The sequence below is a fragment of the Eptatretus burgeri genome, chromosome 12 (genome assembly GCF_056783735.1).
Source record: "Eptatretus burgeri isolate ZD-2024b chromosome 12, Ebu_testis_v1, whole genome shotgun sequence".
In the NCBI taxonomy this organism is placed as follows: domain Eukaryota; kingdom Metazoa; phylum Chordata; class Myxini; order Myxiniformes; family Myxinidae; genus Eptatretus; species Eptatretus burgeri.
Window position 1 is genome coordinate 50,225,033 of NC_140972.1, and position 18,105 is coordinate 50,243,137.

An 18,105-nucleotide genomic window follows, 5' to 3' on the forward strand; every position below is an offset into this window, starting at 1 on the left:
CAGAACAGAGGGTAATGGATCAACAAAGCAAAAGGGCTGTTAAGAACAGGGTCTCAGCCGGTGTAGTAAAGCTCAGCACAGTACTGGAAATTTGAGAGACCATGAGGTGATGGTGGTCAGCAAACTTTTAATCCTGGAGAGAAGAGCTCAAGACAGCTGTGAACTTGGGAAAGACTGGTCCACGGGTGAAAAAGGGTGGTTTGAAAGGTGAGAATTGAGTTTTGACTTTGAGAGGGTTACTAGAAAAGGGTTTCTGGGAGATCATGTCTGACCTGGAGGGGCAAAGGTAAGAGCTGGAGGAGCAGTGAGAGGGTAAGAGCAAGACCAGAATTGAGCTGGTTAAAAAAAATTGAGGCCACCAACCTGATTACAGTGAGCAATAATTGAACCCAAAGACTCTGTTTCTTGAGATTCCAATGGCATGGAAAGCCTTAGATCCCAGAGCCTCGAGATAGGTTTGTGGGCGAGACAGTACTATGGGAAGTAGTAACTCATAGTGGGGGAGTCTTATCCCTTGCTTTCAGGTCACTTATCCACTATCACTCCTAACCTCCTATCGCCTCCGACCCCTCACATTTTATAACCTCATTTGAAACGTATTAGTATTTCCCATTCACTGCAGTCTTACGTAAGATAATAACTTTACAGTTTCATGTATTGTTATCTGTAGTCCCTTTACATCCCATTGCAGCTAATAGTTACATTTTTGACCCCAACATATGGCCGCCACCCCCTCCCATTTTCTCACTCACCTACATAATAAAATAAATTGTTCTTTCACACCTCTGGACACTGGAATACCTGGTTTTTCAAACCCATTTCTTGCCAACATGTCTTAAAAAAAATCATCACTGAGCTCTGAAGAGTGCAGGGATTGCAAAAAGTGAGACAAAAGTTGCAACCAGATGCAGTTTTTATGGAACTACAAAAAGATCATGACCCAAATATTTGGTTAGAGAGGATCACTTCGGGAAGTGTGTGCACTCGGTATTAATACACTTTCCAAGAAGGGAGCGGAGGGGGGGGGGGAGGCATACGCCTCTACAAAAATCCACAGCACAAGACCGAAAGGTGTTATTTTACAAATGTTTTACATCTATACACACACATGCAATTCCTTATCATTTGTTGGTTGTATAATTCACACAATGCTGGAACCAAAGCTTGAGGGAGCTTTTTGTTTATAAAAAACAAAGCTTTTTTATTAAGTACCCCACCCCCACCCCGGCCTCTCCCCCTGTATGCCCCATTAAGAACCTATTGAACACATGTCAGCTCTGCATTTCACCCAGTGCATATGTAATAAATAGACAGCCTAATCGTCCTAAAAAAATGGCCAATCGCAATGGAAGATGCATCAACTTTTATATTTCTTCTCTTAACCATTGGCTTATGATTTTTGGAACATGCATACATGATTAAAGGGAAGGAGAGATTCATTGAAAGAGTGAACAAGTTCATCACAATAGGGTTTGCTCGTGACACGTACATGTGTTCTTAGCATGTAAGCTTATGGTGTGGGTTAATTATTGAAACCACATAAATGATTCATTTCTCCAAGCCCAGTTAAAGGGTGAAACAACTGAAACCCCAGATTCCAAGGGTAGACCTAAATCTTCTGACAGAAAGCACACACAGCTCCACACTCCAGCTCCAGCTATCCCACCCTGAAATGTGAAATCGGTCACGTCACCTGAGCACATTCTTGTCACATCTGGTACATGATTGCATGAGATGGGACATTTTAGTTTGGGACAATACCTTCTTCCATGATCTTGCACTCGGGTTGGGTCTTAGACCGGATGTGGTGATGCACATGGCACCGAAGAACCCGACAAAAACATTGCACCACAGGATGCCACTCTCGGGCCTCCAGCTGCAGGAACTGGATGTAGGAACGATGACCTTGGTAAAGTAGTAGACAAAAATAATTACAAAGTTTATCTTTATGTAAACCAGTCGAAGAAGTTATGAAGAGGACATTCAGCTCATCAACCATCTGCACTGCATCTGTTGTATGTAATCAGTTATTTCATTTGCTTGACTTGCAATTAAAAACTATTAGGAGAGTCACTGCAGCCATCACACCAACCTATGCAAAATATATAACGGGGTCCTTAACATCACCAAATGCGACAGGTGCCTTAACATCATGTAGAAAAAAACCCCACAAAACCCCCAAACACTAAGTGCTACATGGTGTAGTGCCCCTTGTCTCTCTATGACAGCAGAACGATAGTTTGAGTCAGAGATTTGCCCCATGTGGAAAAGCGAAAAGAAGGGCTAAGCAAGTGGCTCACTTTTTCTGTCTGTCTATCTGTCTGTCTGCAGACATCAGTTTATTATTGAGGAACTACTCCATTTCAATTTGAATGTTATATTTTGAACACGACTGAACATGAGTCGGAACATGAATTGGAACACGAAGCCAATTTACTTTGCAGTACTTTGGCTCTGAATTTGGCAAATTGTATGGAATGTCGTCCCAATCGCTCATGTGCAGAGAGGAGTAAGGTATTTTTTTTTTTAGACTATGTGCCTGTCTGGCAGTTAAACAAAACTGGAAATTATTCCAAACACGAACCTTACTGGTTTTAGGGACATCATAAAGGACACAAACAACATGCACGAATAACTAATGTGATATGTGAAAGATGCTGCATCAACGGCAGTAAACGTACAGAATTATTTTTCTACAACATTTAAAATCATTATTTTATTTCATATCTGCTGGGTAAGGTGTTCCATGAACTCTCCAGTCGACTCTGAGCAATCTAATATGGGAAACTCAGAAACTAGCTTGCCACAAACCGAGCTGTCCTTCCATCCCAAATCGCAACAGCAAGTCAAAAAGTTGAGGTCCATCAGCACCATACCGGGATCATGGAGTGCTACGTGGGTGTTGAGGAGTGTGACGTCCAGCCTCGCGATGTGCAGAATGTTATACAAGGCCGAAACACAAATCCGACTGATGCACACCACAAAACCCACCAGCACGTTGTAACAGAAGAGCAAATATGTGGTGATGAAGAACAATCGTCTGGAAGAAAACCCAGGCTGATTAGGAACGAGATGGGCTTTTTAACGAGCACAGCGTTCATTCCTGCATATTATGCATCAAAAACATTGCTAAGCATGGGGGATAAGAACAAGTGAAATAAGTGAGAAGTGAAACAGTGAAACAATAATGATCTGCACATCATTAAAAAAAAAAGAAGTCCAAAGTTCTTCATTGGGGGTCCTGTTGGATTTCATGACCCCCTTCTTGTTCCACGTACTCTCGTGATTCTCAAACTCGTGCAAAAATGGAAAGGAAAACAATATTTTTTTTTCAGTTTATTTTCGTGTTGTCTGCATTATTAAAACTTGCAAATTGTATGATGGTTCTGTTATGCTTGTCCATTGTAGCTGAAGATGTCCTTTCACAAACACCGAGCTATGAGGAACATTTGAAAGAGACAGGAATTTCTACGTTGGAAAGGGGGCGATTGTGGGGGGATCTGATGGAAATGTTTAAGATAATGAAGGGTGTGGACAAGATCAGTGGAGTTTTGGACCAGGGACCATAGCTGTAGGGTAATGAAGATGAGAGTGAGGACAGTTTTAAGGTAGAGGTCTTAGAGTCGGAGACTAATGCATGGAATGGTTTTCCTGGAAAGATAATGGCAGCGGAGGGGGTGGATAAGTTTAAATGGGATTTAGATAGTTACCTGGATGTGTTGGAGTTTGAGGGCTAGATGGGGATATTGGCGTGTGTGCATGGTAGGTACATATCTCTCGTGTGTGGATGCGTGACCATGCTGGTGTTGGTGCAGCGCATGCACTATGGACCAAATGGCGTCCTGCTGTGCCAAAGTTAATTGTGTGTCTTTGTGTACATGGGACATGTGAACACCTGGGAATGGGAATTTGTTTATTCCCTGAAGCTGCTGCAAAGACAACAACCACATTTTGAGAAAGCAAGTGGTATATCTCGGTGTCAAGGAAGATTGGACTGTACTCACTGCAAGAAGTATACAAGGCATGTATTTGTTCAGGGTAATAACTTGCCAGCGATAACTTGCCTGCTCTTCATCAAAAGACACCATCTGATCTTGTCTATCTGAAGGACAGTGTACTTTGTGATGCAACACCCTGGCTGTGAAGCACCAATCCAAATTTATAGTCTGTTCTGGAATCGAACCCAGACTAGACAATTCCAAGGTAACTGTGCTATCTCTGCATCATCCTGTCACACATTGTATCATCGTATTTGTAAGTTAACACCACCCAGTTTGTCACCGAGCTGCGAGAATTTATCAGTAATTTTAACATTTTGGCAGGCCATGGACTTGGACATCACTCCGACATGACGTCACGCAAAGGTAATGACATCATCCGTTACATGAATACATCAACGGTGCAAGTACTAAGCGTTGCGCAAATAATATTGTGAGATAACTTCGACGTGAGCTGCTCAACACGAAGGACCGACAACATGAACCCGAGTTTTGTGATTAATGGGTGGTGAGGCTTCGTCGGGCAGGTACTGACAGGTTGTCGAGGTGCAGAGCACTCCCGTGACTCCTTAAGAAGAAGAGGTGAGCAATGCAGTGCTGTAGAATTGCCACGAACAATACAACGAACCAAATGACCCTGCAAGGAAGAACAAACAGATGCGCACATCATGGTTCTCAGCACAACATACACACTAAAATGTGAAATAAACATGATGCATTTTAGCAGTATTTTCATTTGGCTCGAGATTTTGATAATTATACAGTGTCGTCCCTATTGCGAATGCGCACGGAGAAGTAAGGTACAGGAAAGGATGTGTTATCAGGCACCCATGGAACTTTGCCCCTGCCGGTTATCTAAATGTTACAAATAATGGAACAAAAGAGCAACTTATTAAACATTGCCTGGGAAAAAGAGACTAAATAACATTATGACAGCACAGTCTAAAGGTAACAAGCATGCAACACATTCTTCCAATAATCTTTGGTGACACCAATTTATATCTTTTGCTTCTTTCTTTTTTTTTTTTCAAATAATCTTTTTCTTCCTTGGATCTTGTGGAGATGGGTTAGTGAGGTGTTCACGCAGGAATGATAGGCTGAATGGCCTCCACCTGTGTTGGATTTCGTTGTTCCTTGTTCTGATGCATACCTGTATTTGGGCAGTGTATAGGCAACTGACAGCTCTGTGTAGGCCAAAAATAATAATAATAATAATAATAATAATAATAATAATAATAACATGGGTTATGGGCATAAAGCAAAAACATTCATACTGCTGATAATTAAAAACACCTCACGACGCTGGAAAACGTGGGGACTGGAATACTGCGCTGTCAGCAGTCAGGTCAGGTATGGGAGCATGTGCCAGAGCAGCGCATCGCTGCGTCCACTTTCCGCCACTACTCCAGGGGCCTCCGTCTGGCCATCCCCCAGGCAGATGCCTGGCTCATCTCCATCTCCTTGAGATGCTGATCAACCTGCTGCAATCAGGAGGCACGTAGTCGGCCCATTGGCTTCCTCCACTCAGGAGACTCCCTCGCTGAGAGAATCTGGTGAGCAGGGTCAGCGTCAGGAAAATGAGCCACATGTCTATACAGCCACAGGTGATGCTCACGGACTATGCAGGAAAGAAAATCTCATTTAAGTCTCTCTCAGCAACCGCTCGTTGGGCACAAAGTCTGACCAGCGAAAGCCAAGGATTATCCGAAGAGACCTGGTACCAAAGGAATTAGGTCTCCATCTCAGATCCTTGGTCAGAGTCCAGGTCTCGCATCCATAGACCAAGACTGGAAGCACCAAGGACCTGAACACTCGGAATTTCGTCCTCCCACACAGGTACCGGCAGCGCCACACCCAATGATCCAGTGAATCGATGACTCCCAGGCCCGACCCAGACGTCTATTGACCTCTAACTCACAGCCAGCAGAGACATGAATATCACTGCCAAGGTAAGTGAATCTCTCCACGACCTCAATATGTTCACCACAAACAGGCACAGACAGGACAGCAGCATCCAAGATGTCATTGAAAGCCTGAATCTTAGTTTTGACCCAGGAATCCCATAGTCCCAGCGGCTCCGACTCCTCATTCAGCACCTCGAGGGCCCCCGAAAGGATATCTAAAGTGTCTGCAAAGATGACTGCATAATCTGCGAAATCAAGGTCAGAGATCTTGACATTCCCAAACGATGCACCGCAGCTTGATCTCTGCAACATCCTCCCTAGAATCCAGTCCATACAAGTGCTGAAAAGTATGGGGGCCAGAACACACCCCTGACGAACTCCAGTAGCAAATGGAAGTCAGAGGTGGCAACACCACATCTCACAGCACTCTCAGTAGCAGAGTAGAGTTCAGACATCAGATCGATCAGTTTTGGTGGCAACCCACGAAGACCTAGAATCCTCCAGAGGGTATCACCATTCACTGAGTCAAACACTTTACAGAGATCAACATCGGCTGCAAGCAGCCCCTGCCGAAACTCTCATCTGCATTCGGTGAGGACCCAAAGAGCAAGGATACGGTCAATCGTTGACCTCTTTGGTGTAAAGCCTGACTGCTCTGGACGCTGGTGCTCAAGCAGATGGTGGCGAACCAAATCAAGAATTATGTGAGCGAAGATCTTGCCCAGCACTGAGAGCAGCGTCACCCCTCGGTATTTGTTGCAGTCTTGGTGATCACCCTTCCCTTTCCAGAGAGGGACAGCAAGGCCCCTCTTCCAGTCAGTTGGGATGATGCCTGTGTTCCAGGTAGAGCACAGAACTGTATCCAACGACATGAGTACAGCATTTCCACCAGACTTGAGAAGTTCAACATGGATGCCACAGATCCCTGGAGCTTTACCACATTTCAACCGGTTCACCGCAGCCTGTGTTTCCACAAGCGAAGGTGGACCACAGTTGATTGGAGGGTCAGCAACAGGGATTGTAACACCCCTGACATCCAACTCGACAGCTGGTGGATCAGCCTTGTACAACCGCTCAAAGTAACCAGACCAACGGGCCTTCACTTCGGACTCCTCTGTCAAGAGCCAACCACCCTCCACTCTAATTGCACTACACTGAGGGATGGGCTTGGATAAATGCAATGCATGAATTCCCCTGTAAGCAGGACGAGAATCACTTGACCACAGGTGATGCTCTACCCCTCACAGATTCCTCACACATAGGCCTCCTTGTCCACCCTTAGCGCACGTACAGTTTTACGCCTCAGCTCCCTGAACAGCTCAGCTCTGCCATTCAGCCTGGCCCTGCGACTCTGGTCAATGGTATCCAGTGTCCCTTGAGAGACAAAATTCTTCTTTGCCCTACAGGGAGTTCCAAGACATCCACCGGCAACATCAAGGACGGTTGTCTTGAAGGCACTCCACAACTCTTCAGGACCCCCCCAAATCTCTACTCAGCGGGTTCGCAAACTCCTCAGCTACCCTCTCATCCTTGAGCTTGCCAACATCCAGCCTCGGCTGGGATGGTACCATTCTCCAGGATTTAAGGTGCAGCTTTAGAGTTGCTACAACAAGCCAGTGGTCAGTTTTGAGGAACTGAGCACTCCGGTAGACCCTGCAGTTCTGGATCATCCTCCAGTGACCATTAATGAGAACATGGTCAATCCCCTTTGCCACTCCGCCAGCGTTGGAATACCATGTCCAGCGATGAGCTTGTGGGCGCTGAAATCATGAACCGGCCACCGTAAGTCCATGACTTCTTGCAAAGTCAAGGAACTTAGTGCTATTCTGGTTCATAGTTCCTGACCCATGGGGACCAACACATGTCTCATAACCATCCCTATCAGTTCCAGTCGATGCATTGAAATCCCCCAAGACCAGAAGTGTATCTCGTCTGGGGCACTGATCAACCACAGACTTGAGCGTGGCGTAGAATGCATCCTTCACGGTGAAATCACTCGCCTCAGTCGGAGCACAAACAGAGATCAGGGAAATGTCACCTAAGGAGTGACGAATCCTTAGTCTCATAATACACTCATTAACCGGTGTTACCTCAATTATCATTGGAGTCAGTTTATTTGAAACAGCTACAGCAACTCCTTGGGAATGGTAACCATCAGAGCAACCAGACCAATCGTAGGTGTAACCACCCACCATTATCGCGCCGCAATCTGGTCTCCGAACCTCAGAGAATGCTGCAATACCGATGTCTAAACACTTGAGCTCAGATGATAACAGAGACAGGTGATCATCCTCTCTTCATGATAGGACATTCCAGGCACCCACCCGAAGGGACTGCCTCAGGTTAACCCAATACAAGGAGACCGCCGTCTGGTGGACGACACCTCAGCACCACTCCGACACACTCTCCCACAACATTATTACAGTGCAGTCTAAAGGCAACAAGCATGCAATACATTCTTCCCATAATCTTTGGAGTCTAATGTTCATTCTAATGTCAGCAGTGGAGACTTGTAATACCCTCCCCCACCTGGAGGCGGCACCACACGATACACATTTACATAGAAAATTTGCATCCCCTCCCCCAAGACCACAAGAAAAGATCAAACCACCCCGAAACATTAATTGGGGTCATGATTATCCCACGTAGTCTGGATGTAATCAGCCCAGAACTGTCGGAGTTGCATGACACACACAAAAACACCTGTCTGTTGAATCATAGCAAGGATTAGCCCGGACTCACGAAGCAAGAAGCAGGGTTATGCTATCGGTCCCATTTGTGCATGTCTGCATTTTGTTATTCCCTTTTCTCTGGAACTGCATGTCGGATTGACACAAAATTTTCACGAGGTGCGACTACTCATGTACAAAGTTTTATCAATAATTATAACGTCATAGTTCATGTGGTGCAGCAGCCGTGTTGGAAAACTAGAAGAAATGGATCTCCATATCTCTGAACCCACTCCATTGAAAAATTGAAACTTGGAAAATGTCAAGTACTCCCCATGCGGAATAAGCGTGATTTGCATGACGTCGTCGGTGCCTTTGTTATGATGTCATAATTGCATATGTAGAACGCTACATCCATCAGTATGAAAAATTTTGAGAGTCATCGATGGATAAATTGGTCAACAGAAAATAATTTATGACGTCATCAGTCACGTGGTTCAGTCACCAGTCACATCAGCATATTAAAAATAAAAAACAAACCTTCAAAAATCTTCACCAAAATGGCTGAACAGATCGAGGAGAAACTTTACCACCGAGGAGAAATGACCACTGATCCATGAGAAACAAAAACTTCCCCAACGATGATGTCATAGTTCACATGGTTTGGCAGACATAATGGATTTACCGTGAAACGATAAAAAAATCCTTCTCCAGAATGGCTGGACAGATCGAGGGGAAACTTCACACACATGTTCCCCAAGCCTTGGTACTATAGGTGTAGTTGATAGGTCACATCGTTTGGCAGCCATATTGGATTGAAGGAAAATATTCAAAAAAATTCTCTCTCTCTTGAACCATGAGATCAATCACCGTGAAACTTCAAAATTATGATCTCGTAATGATGGGGAAAATACAGGGTGTTCCAAAAAGACCTGGACAACTTTGGTTGTTAATATATTTAGTACCACAAATGATACAATGCTGATCTTTGTTTTATGTGCTACAGAAACTAATAAGATTTTCGATAATTTGAGGTCTGGTGGTTTAATGTAAAAGAAAATGGTGACTCCACAGGAGAAAGCTCAGTGCGTCGAATGGTTCACGGAGACGAGATCAGACACACAAGTACAGCGTAATTTCCATACAAGGTATGGAAGGAATCCAATGTCACAGACTCATATCAGAGAGTGTTACAAGAGGTTTAAGGAGAATGCAAGTTGTCAGAAACAGAAAAGTACCGGTCAATCTAGCACAAGTGCAGCAGATGAAGAAGTGCATGAATCATTTCAACAAAGTCCCAGAAAATCAATTTGATACGCAGCCAGAGAATTAGGACTACCAACTACCACTGTACACAGGAGTTTGCATCAAAGACTGAAGCTTTGTGCCTATAAGGTGCAGATTCTGCAGGAACTCGAAGTAAATGACAGATCCACATGCAAGGCATTCACCTTGGAAATGCTTATTGGCATAGAGGATGATGAAGATTACCTGAAAAAGGTCATGTTCACAGACAAAGCTTGCTTTCATGTATCGGGGAAGATCAACTGGCATAGTGTGAGGATCTGGGGCTCTGAAAACCCCAACGTGGTCATTGAAGACATACGCGATAGTCCAAAGATTAATGTGTGGTGTGGCTTTCTCCATGACTACTTGGTGGGTCCGTTTTTATTTGCGGAGGATAGAGTGACCTGAATAATTTTCATGAACATGTTGGAAGGATTCGCCTTCCCAAAGATTAAAGAGATGAAACCCAATATCATTTTTCAACAGGACGGTGCTCCCCCTCATTTGGGCCTTAGTCGTTTGAGCCATCCTGAATGAAAAAAATTCCAGGTCGCTGGATTGCCAGAGACAGACCAGCCCCCTGGCCCCCACAATCACCAGACATAACTCCCCTTGAATTTTTTTTTTCTGTGGGGAGTTGTCAAAGATGTGCAAAGCACCATGGTGGCAAACTTGCAGGATCTTCATTCTCAGATCACAGCTGTATGCACACTGGTGGACGCAAACATGCTGAGCCGAACATGGCAAGAACTCGTGTCCCACCTTGATGTCCCATGCACGACAAATGGAGCTCCTCACATTGAAGTGTATTGATGGTGTGCACAAAACTTTGAGTTTCTGTTTTATATCAACCAAAGGGTATCGTTGTATCATTTGTGGTTCTAATTATTATATTCACAACCGAAGTTGTCCGAGTCTTTTTGGAACACCCTGCATGTTTTAAATTTCAACCTGACTGGACGCATGGTCTGGCAGCCAGAATTATTTCATTTTTTGAATCTGCATTCTTTTTGATTTGTTTTTTTTTTTAATAAGGCTCACTTGGTTGTGCCTGAAGGGGCATGAGGGGAGAGGAGTAGCAGTTGAAATGCAAATTCTATCCTAGTTCCTCCTGATGACTTCATCTTTGATTTTTAATTGTTCGAGTTCCTTATGATGACTCCAATGCAGTACATATTTTATTTGGTCTTCCATTTGATTTGAATTTAATTTTTTTCATTACAAATTTGCCGCCAGAAGAATTGGCTTGCACAAGTCCTTCTTAAGATTGCGTGGGGTAAGTATTCTATGAATACCATCTAGTTGAAATGTGTAATTCAAAATGCTTCTCCAACCTACTTCTCACTGCCTCATTCAAAACACCTCACTGCACTGGAGAACGTGGGGACTTGTAATACCGTCACCCACCTTGAGCGGCACTGCTTGATACACATTCACATAGAGAATTTGTGTCTCCCGCTTCTCCCTCTCCCACCCACCCCCCCTACAAAGCCACTGGCAAATATAAAAACACCCCTATACACTAGTTGGGGTCATGCTGATTCTATGTAGCTAGTCTGGATGTAATCGGGCCAGAAATGTAGGAGTAGCGTCTCAATCACACACACACAATGGTCCATGAATTATAGTATGGATAAATCCGTCTTTTGAAGTTGATGGACGATCTAAATACGAAAGTGTCAACGCCCGCTTTCTCAGACTCATCCAGCTCATCATCTTGTCGAACTCCAGATGCTTTCTTTAACCCTTTCCTTATGTCAGACTGCTACATTTTTTTCTTGCCTCATCCTCATGGAATGTTCTTGTATGAGGTTCAGATGCATCAATTACTGGGTACTGTAAGCTTTCTGCCTTTCAGCAAATTTCACAAGCATGTCAAGACCACCAATCATCTTGCTATCGCTTGGCAAGCCAGCCATTCCTTATCAGCCATTTTGTTGGAGTGCTTGCTTGAGTGCTTAAGCCATTTGGTGAGTGCTCTACAAGCTGATTGGAAATGAAAAACACTCGTGCATTAGCCAAAGTGATATTTCAGTTGAAAAGTCTTCTTCTTGTTGTTCAACTTCCTTCTGTGGATTAACAACAATGTCGATGATTTTGGAGTAAGTCATAACTGGGTCCACTGCACACCACTCTTCAATTTCAGTTTTGGTCATCTTTTTAAATGGATTATCATCACTTGCTTGCATCACCATCATGGGAATTTCTTGGATCGTGATCTGCAGACTTTTGTTCTACTGTGATATCAAGTTGCTGTATCCCATGCCGCAGCTTGAAGTACAAGCCAGCCAGCCATCAGAAAAGGCACATTGATCAGTCAAACACATCTGATCATAAAAATACTTTGTATTCTCAATTAACATCGGTCCTGAGATTGGCATTCCCTCTGAATGCTTGAGAGCAAACCATTCGCACAGAACTTTAGCTGCTCCATATTTGGCTTCTGTAGACTACAGCGCTTGTCGGCACTTTGTTTGTCTCTGACTTGGTGTAAAATTCCAGTAACTTGTCCTTCTTGGCCTTGATGTCATAGATGGTTGATGATCTGATGGTGTACTCGCACATCAACGTATTGCGATTGTCTCCCTTCTCCAGTCTCCTACATATGTCAATCTTCTGGTTGATTTTGGGAACAATCCTCTTCCTCTTCCCACCAGTACTGCTTGACAGGGAAACAGAAGTCATGATCCTTTGGAAGGCGAACTTCATCTTCTTCCCCTGCATTTTCACTTTCATATTCTACTCAAGATTTGGGATCATGTGATTGGTTGTTGGGTGGAGAGAGCTGGATGCGTCACGGCAACAATTAGGACATGAACTTATTCCCGTTTTTTTTGGTACATTGAACCTCGACTCAGGAAACGTCACCGAAGGGTTTTCAGAAGCAAGGAAGCAAATGTGTGACGTTTTGAGAAACCAAGAGATTTCCGTGGCACCTCGGATCGTGTGGATTTACGATGGATAGACGCTGCTCTTCAACCATGAGGTTGCAATGGAAGTTCGTCAAGAGAAAAGCCTCATTTTCACAGCTGAGGCCATGTCGACTTTGTATCGCATTTTTGTTGGCTGTTTTGATGGGGTAATAATTGGAGTCAGCTGTGTGGTCATGTGTAAACAACTTATTTGAGATCCCTTGTGTGCCGGTTGATAGAATGTGCCACTGGTTTGTAAAGTGCAGGATAACACAGCTTTTACTGTAATTTCTTCAGTCGGTCTGACTGTCTGGCAGTCAAACAAAATTGAAAATAATTCCAAACAGGAAATGAACTGTTTTTAGGGACCTCATGAAGGACACAAAGACCAGGCACAAATAACGAATTTGACATGTTAAATATGGTGGTGTAAAAGACGTGCATCACCGGGCAGTAAACTTCCAAAAAAGTTTGTTTTGTTTTCTTCTTCAGCCTTTAAAATCTTTATTTTATTTAAACTGAATTATATATATGAACACAGTACAGGGTGGGCCATTCCAGGTTTTGAACCCCTGTAATTCAGTTGCAAAAAAAACAGAATCAAGCAAAATATTTACAGGATATAGGTAAATATTTCAAATTTTTGTGGTAAAGACTTTATTAAATTCAGGAGTGTACAAAATTAGTTATGAATTTCGATGTGATTTCCATCATTTTCAAGCAGTGTGCATCCCATCCCGATACTCCAAGACCATTTTCTGTTTGTGAATGTGCAAAGAATAATTGCTGCTTCATTTTCAAATGTTCCATCAATCACCCCAATGTGTTGACACTATTTGAGAGGGGTATGGATGAGCCATTGATGGTGCATTTGCTTTGCTGTGAGATGTATTTTCTAGTCTAACCACATGGGTTGTGATTCATCGACGTTGTTATCCACTACAGCCATTTCATTGACGATATTTACCATTGAGTCACACAAACGGTTTGCATGCATTCGTTTACGAGACTGATGGTGAAGAACGAGAGGTGTACATGCAGGTTAAGTGGTCACTGTGTTACCAGTGGTTCTTGATGACGTTCAGGGCCAGGGCGGCGAGGCTGTGCATCGGAGGCACGATGAGTGTGAAGGACAACAGCACGGCACAGGAGAAGAAGACGATCGTCTTCAAGATAAATGCTGCAACACACATTGTTCCTTGTGGACATGGTAAGCAATTTATATTAATGTACCTTGTGCTATCCTTTATACTTTTGGTACTTTAAATTTTGACAATAATGACTAATTTCAGAATTATTATTTGAGATGATAATTTACCGGCAAAAGCTTTGTCTCATCATTCTTTAAATTGTCAATTGTACAAATTATAGTGTTATATATTCTATAAATGGTCCGTTGTATAAAATATGTATTTAAATCATACAAACATTGTATAAAATATGTATTTTAAATCATACAAACATTGTATAAAATATGTATTTTAAATCATACAAACATTGTATAAAATATGTATTTTAAATCATACAAGCATTGTGTAAATATATATTTTAAATCATACAAACATTGTATAAAATATGTATTTTAAATCATACAAACATTGTATAAAATATGCATTTTAAATCATACAAACATTGTATAAAATATGTATTTTAAATCATACAAACTGTATAAAATATGTATTTTAAATCATACAAACATTGTGTAAATATGTATTTAAATCATACAAAATCAATCATAAATCATGCCTAATCCGTTTTAACATTGCTGCGCATTTTACTAAAATATTGTCACCAAGTCCATAAAAATCTATAAAATAGCAACTGCAGTATCGTAATAAATGGAATAAGGGAGGATAATTTAAAGTTCATAATTTTGTCGTGAAAGTGCTGAAATTAAATATTGTACATAAACACCTGGAAACTAAATTAATATAATGATTTTATTTTTATTTTTATGTGTACACTATCGTCTGGTTATTTTGGTGGGGTTACGTTTGCTTTTGCATGGTAATAAAATATCTCAAAAATGAGTGGGCCTATTTTGATATGACTTGGCAGGTGGGTTCGACCTTAGCCAAAGCTGGGAAAACTTAATTTTAGTCTGTGTAGCATGTCAAGGTCAGAGCTTCAAGTCATAATTTTGAGGAATGCAATTTAAAAGGCAAAGATGAACTTAGTTACTAATAAACCAGTGGGCTAATTGTAACGAAACTGAACGGAGTTGGGAGTCTACCCTGAGATACAGTATATTGTTCAATTATAGGGAATTTGGCCAAAAGTAAAGGTCACAGCAGTTGGTCAAAGTATGGCAAAATGTAACTTTGAAAGGGCAAACCTAAAAGAAACATTTTATATGGATTTGGACAAAATTTTGATCATGTGTTGGCTATTACTCTATTAGGCAGAGACAACACTGGACAATTTTAGTGAATTTGAGTTAAAATGCACCATTTAACTTGCATGAGGAAAATGTACCATATTATTGTTTATGATGAAGTTCACATATTACATGTAACTGTACTAAGCAACGTTTGTGGAAGGTCCTGGGTCCGAAAAACAGATTGGGTAATGTGGGGTCTAAAGCTGTTATCACACCAGTCTTAGTTATCAGTGTCTCTATAAGTCTGTTTTTTTGTGTTTCAGCAAATTCGCAAAAATAAATGCTTAACAATAGTATCACGCACTGCAGGGCATGGGGTTTGTACTCTAATGAACAACACTCTTGTTAAATACAAATATTAACAGCAAATTCGGTCTTCACTGTGATTGCACCTTGACATATTCTCTTCAAGGGAATGAATGCTGAAATAGAGATAACTGGGGTAATGTGTATTCCTCAAATAATTTTGTAATGAGCAATCTATTTTGTTATGTACTGTATGCATACAAAGTGGGTCAAGTGCTTTGTGTTTTTCTTTGAGAGATCAAGGCTCATCAAATAGTGAAGTGACAGAGGGTGAAAAGGCAACAAACAGAGTGGGGCAGCAGTTGGGCAAAACGAGCAAGTGAAAGAATGAACAGGAAAAGAAGGGTGAACAAAAAACCTGCAAGTAAGAATGTTGGGTTAAATGTGGTTTATAAGGCCTAAGTCACATTTGCCACGGCGGCCGTGGGGTCTCCAAAATCTATGGCCACTAGCAATAATAGGGCTGCCGCAGTATTTCCACGGTCACACAATGTAGCAGTCACATATGTTTTTATTTTTCGGGGAGCCGCACGGCATATTTATAAATTGTAGAGACCGAAAACGTGGGGGTGCCGTACGGTCTTTGATTTGATGTCGCATTGGATGTCGAACGCCTTTGGGCGTTCCTGCAGCGGCCATATAATTTTCAAGGCAGACGCAAGGTGCCTGCAAGGTGACCGCAAGGCAACCGCAGGGGGACCGCAGGGGGGCCTAAGGCGAACGTGCAGTCAGACGGACGGTAACAAGTGGGTTCCTTTTTTTTGCCAGTTCTTTTGTTTCGGCTTGTCGAATTGCTACGGCGAACATAGAAATTAAAAAAGTTATAACTCCGCGTTATAATTCCACGGCGACCCCTATATCTTGTAAAATATAGCCAAACGGCTTAGGGCCACCCTGAGGCCACCGCAGAAACTCTGCGGCCGCCGCACGTTTCTGTCAATTCAGAGGGTGTACGGCTGCCGTAGAGCAAATGTGACGGGCCTAAGGGAAGAAAATATCACAGGTAAGGACAGAGGATGACATGAAATGGCAATGCATTACCTGCTTGAAGCACTGTTGTGAATGTTGGGCTTGAACAGCCTGATGAAGGTGGATACACAAATGGGAGAAAAGAACAACAGAGTTTGAGATGTGCAGTGAGCCTATATTTTGGGATATTCACCAGAGGAGGTTACTGGAAGAATGCATGTGATGTGCAAGAGCTGGAGTAGGTCAGAAGATTGAGGGAGAGGAGGGAACGAGATTGGATGAGAGGTTGTAGGAAAACAGTCCACTGACCTGTGTGCATTGTGAGAACAAGCCTTGTGCTTTCATCTCACTGCGGAAAATGCCAATAATCTTACTATAAGTCATCGTCTGTCTGTCTCTGTTCCCAGGTACCGCAAAAACGGCAGAACCGATCGCAGCCATTTTTTGGGTGTGTAATCCTGGGACCCCTTAGGGTAAAATAGGCATAAATATAATAACATGACCCCTTGACGGCTCCCGTAGGGAGCGGGTGCTTCTAGTGTTGAGAATTTGAGATCCGATAAAATCTAGGAGAGATGGATGTGATGTCAGGGCACCAGCCCAAAGGGGAGAACAGTACTCCATTGAGCTACAGATCAAGGTCTTGTACATTGTCATTAGTTCTGATTTATCAAGGAATTACTTGGAATGGTGGACGGATTATGCCCAGTCTGCCACTGGCTTTCTCGGCACAGCTTTGCAATATGGTCATCCCAAAAGTCATGGCTGAAGATGAGGCCTCAAGAGTTCAAGAGACTACACCTCTTCCAGTGGTTTGGCCTCCAGTTAGAGATTTATGGCCTGTGGCCATTGCTCAGAGTGAGCAGCAGCACCACATCCCGAATTGAGTGTCTGTGATGGAATACAAACCCATGCTTAGAGATCATAATGTTTGAAGAAGGGAAAGTTTTGACATTAGCAGCAATGGTGGATTCCATGTTTTAATTGGAAGTAAGCTTAATGACCTATAGTTGAGAGAATTAAGATTTCTGTGACTCAATCAGTCAACTTCCTGCCCTGGATATCAACCAACAGTACTTCATCTCTTCTGGATCTGATTTTGACCAATTTCCCTGAAAATATCTGCTGTTCTTCCTCCGCTTTAATCGGTTCATCTGACCACATGCTTGTCAAAGTGGACATCTCTGGCTGTTATTAGAGAACCACCTCAGTGCAGTCAAGTTTGGCATTTCACTCAGGCCGACTGGCAGGGACTCCAGGCAGCCATCAAACTTACAGACTGGTCTCCCATCTCTACTTTCTCTGACATCAACTCACCCTGGGAATTCTTTCAAAGAAACTTGCTCTCTCTCATGAACAGATGTATCCCATCTCGTCTTCAGTTGTCCTACCCTTCCTCCTGCCCATGGTATATTGAAGATTGTGGCAAGGCAGTTCTCCTGAAACAACTTGCCTTCGCTTCATGGAAGGCCAATCCAACTGAAGGCAATCTTAGTTCCTGCCACAAAGCTCAGAGCAAGTGTGTGTCTACCCTCAGGAGAACCAGAAAACAACATCTTTCCAATCTCAAGTTTGAACTTTCAAACCTGTCTTCCTCCAAATCCTGCTGGCATCAAATCAAGTCTGTTTCTGGTGAATGCCACCCCCCCCCCAATCCCCACCTTTACCTCAAATGACTGC

At 42.9% G+C, this 18,105-nt stretch overlaps 1 protein-coding gene across 1 annotated transcript in view; it reads right to left on the reverse strand.

The window, feature by feature from the left end:
• STRA6 (signaling receptor and transporter of retinol STRA6) overlaps positions 1 to 18,105 on the reverse strand; it is a 64,792-nt gene that overhangs the window by 7,435 nt on the left and 39,252 nt on the right. The window contains exons 16-19 of the mRNA XM_085850491.1: positions 13,833 to 13,950; positions 4,534 to 4,635; positions 2,877 to 3,040; positions 1,762 to 1,905 (exon numbers count right to left, since the gene is read on the reverse strand). Of these exons, the coding sequence (XP_085706617.1) occupies positions 1,762 to 1,905; positions 2,877 to 3,040; positions 4,534 to 4,635; positions 13,833 to 13,950 (528 nt within the window). The remainder of the gene's footprint in view (positions 1 to 1,761; positions 1,906 to 2,876; positions 3,041 to 4,533; positions 4,636 to 13,832; positions 13,951 to 18,105) is intronic.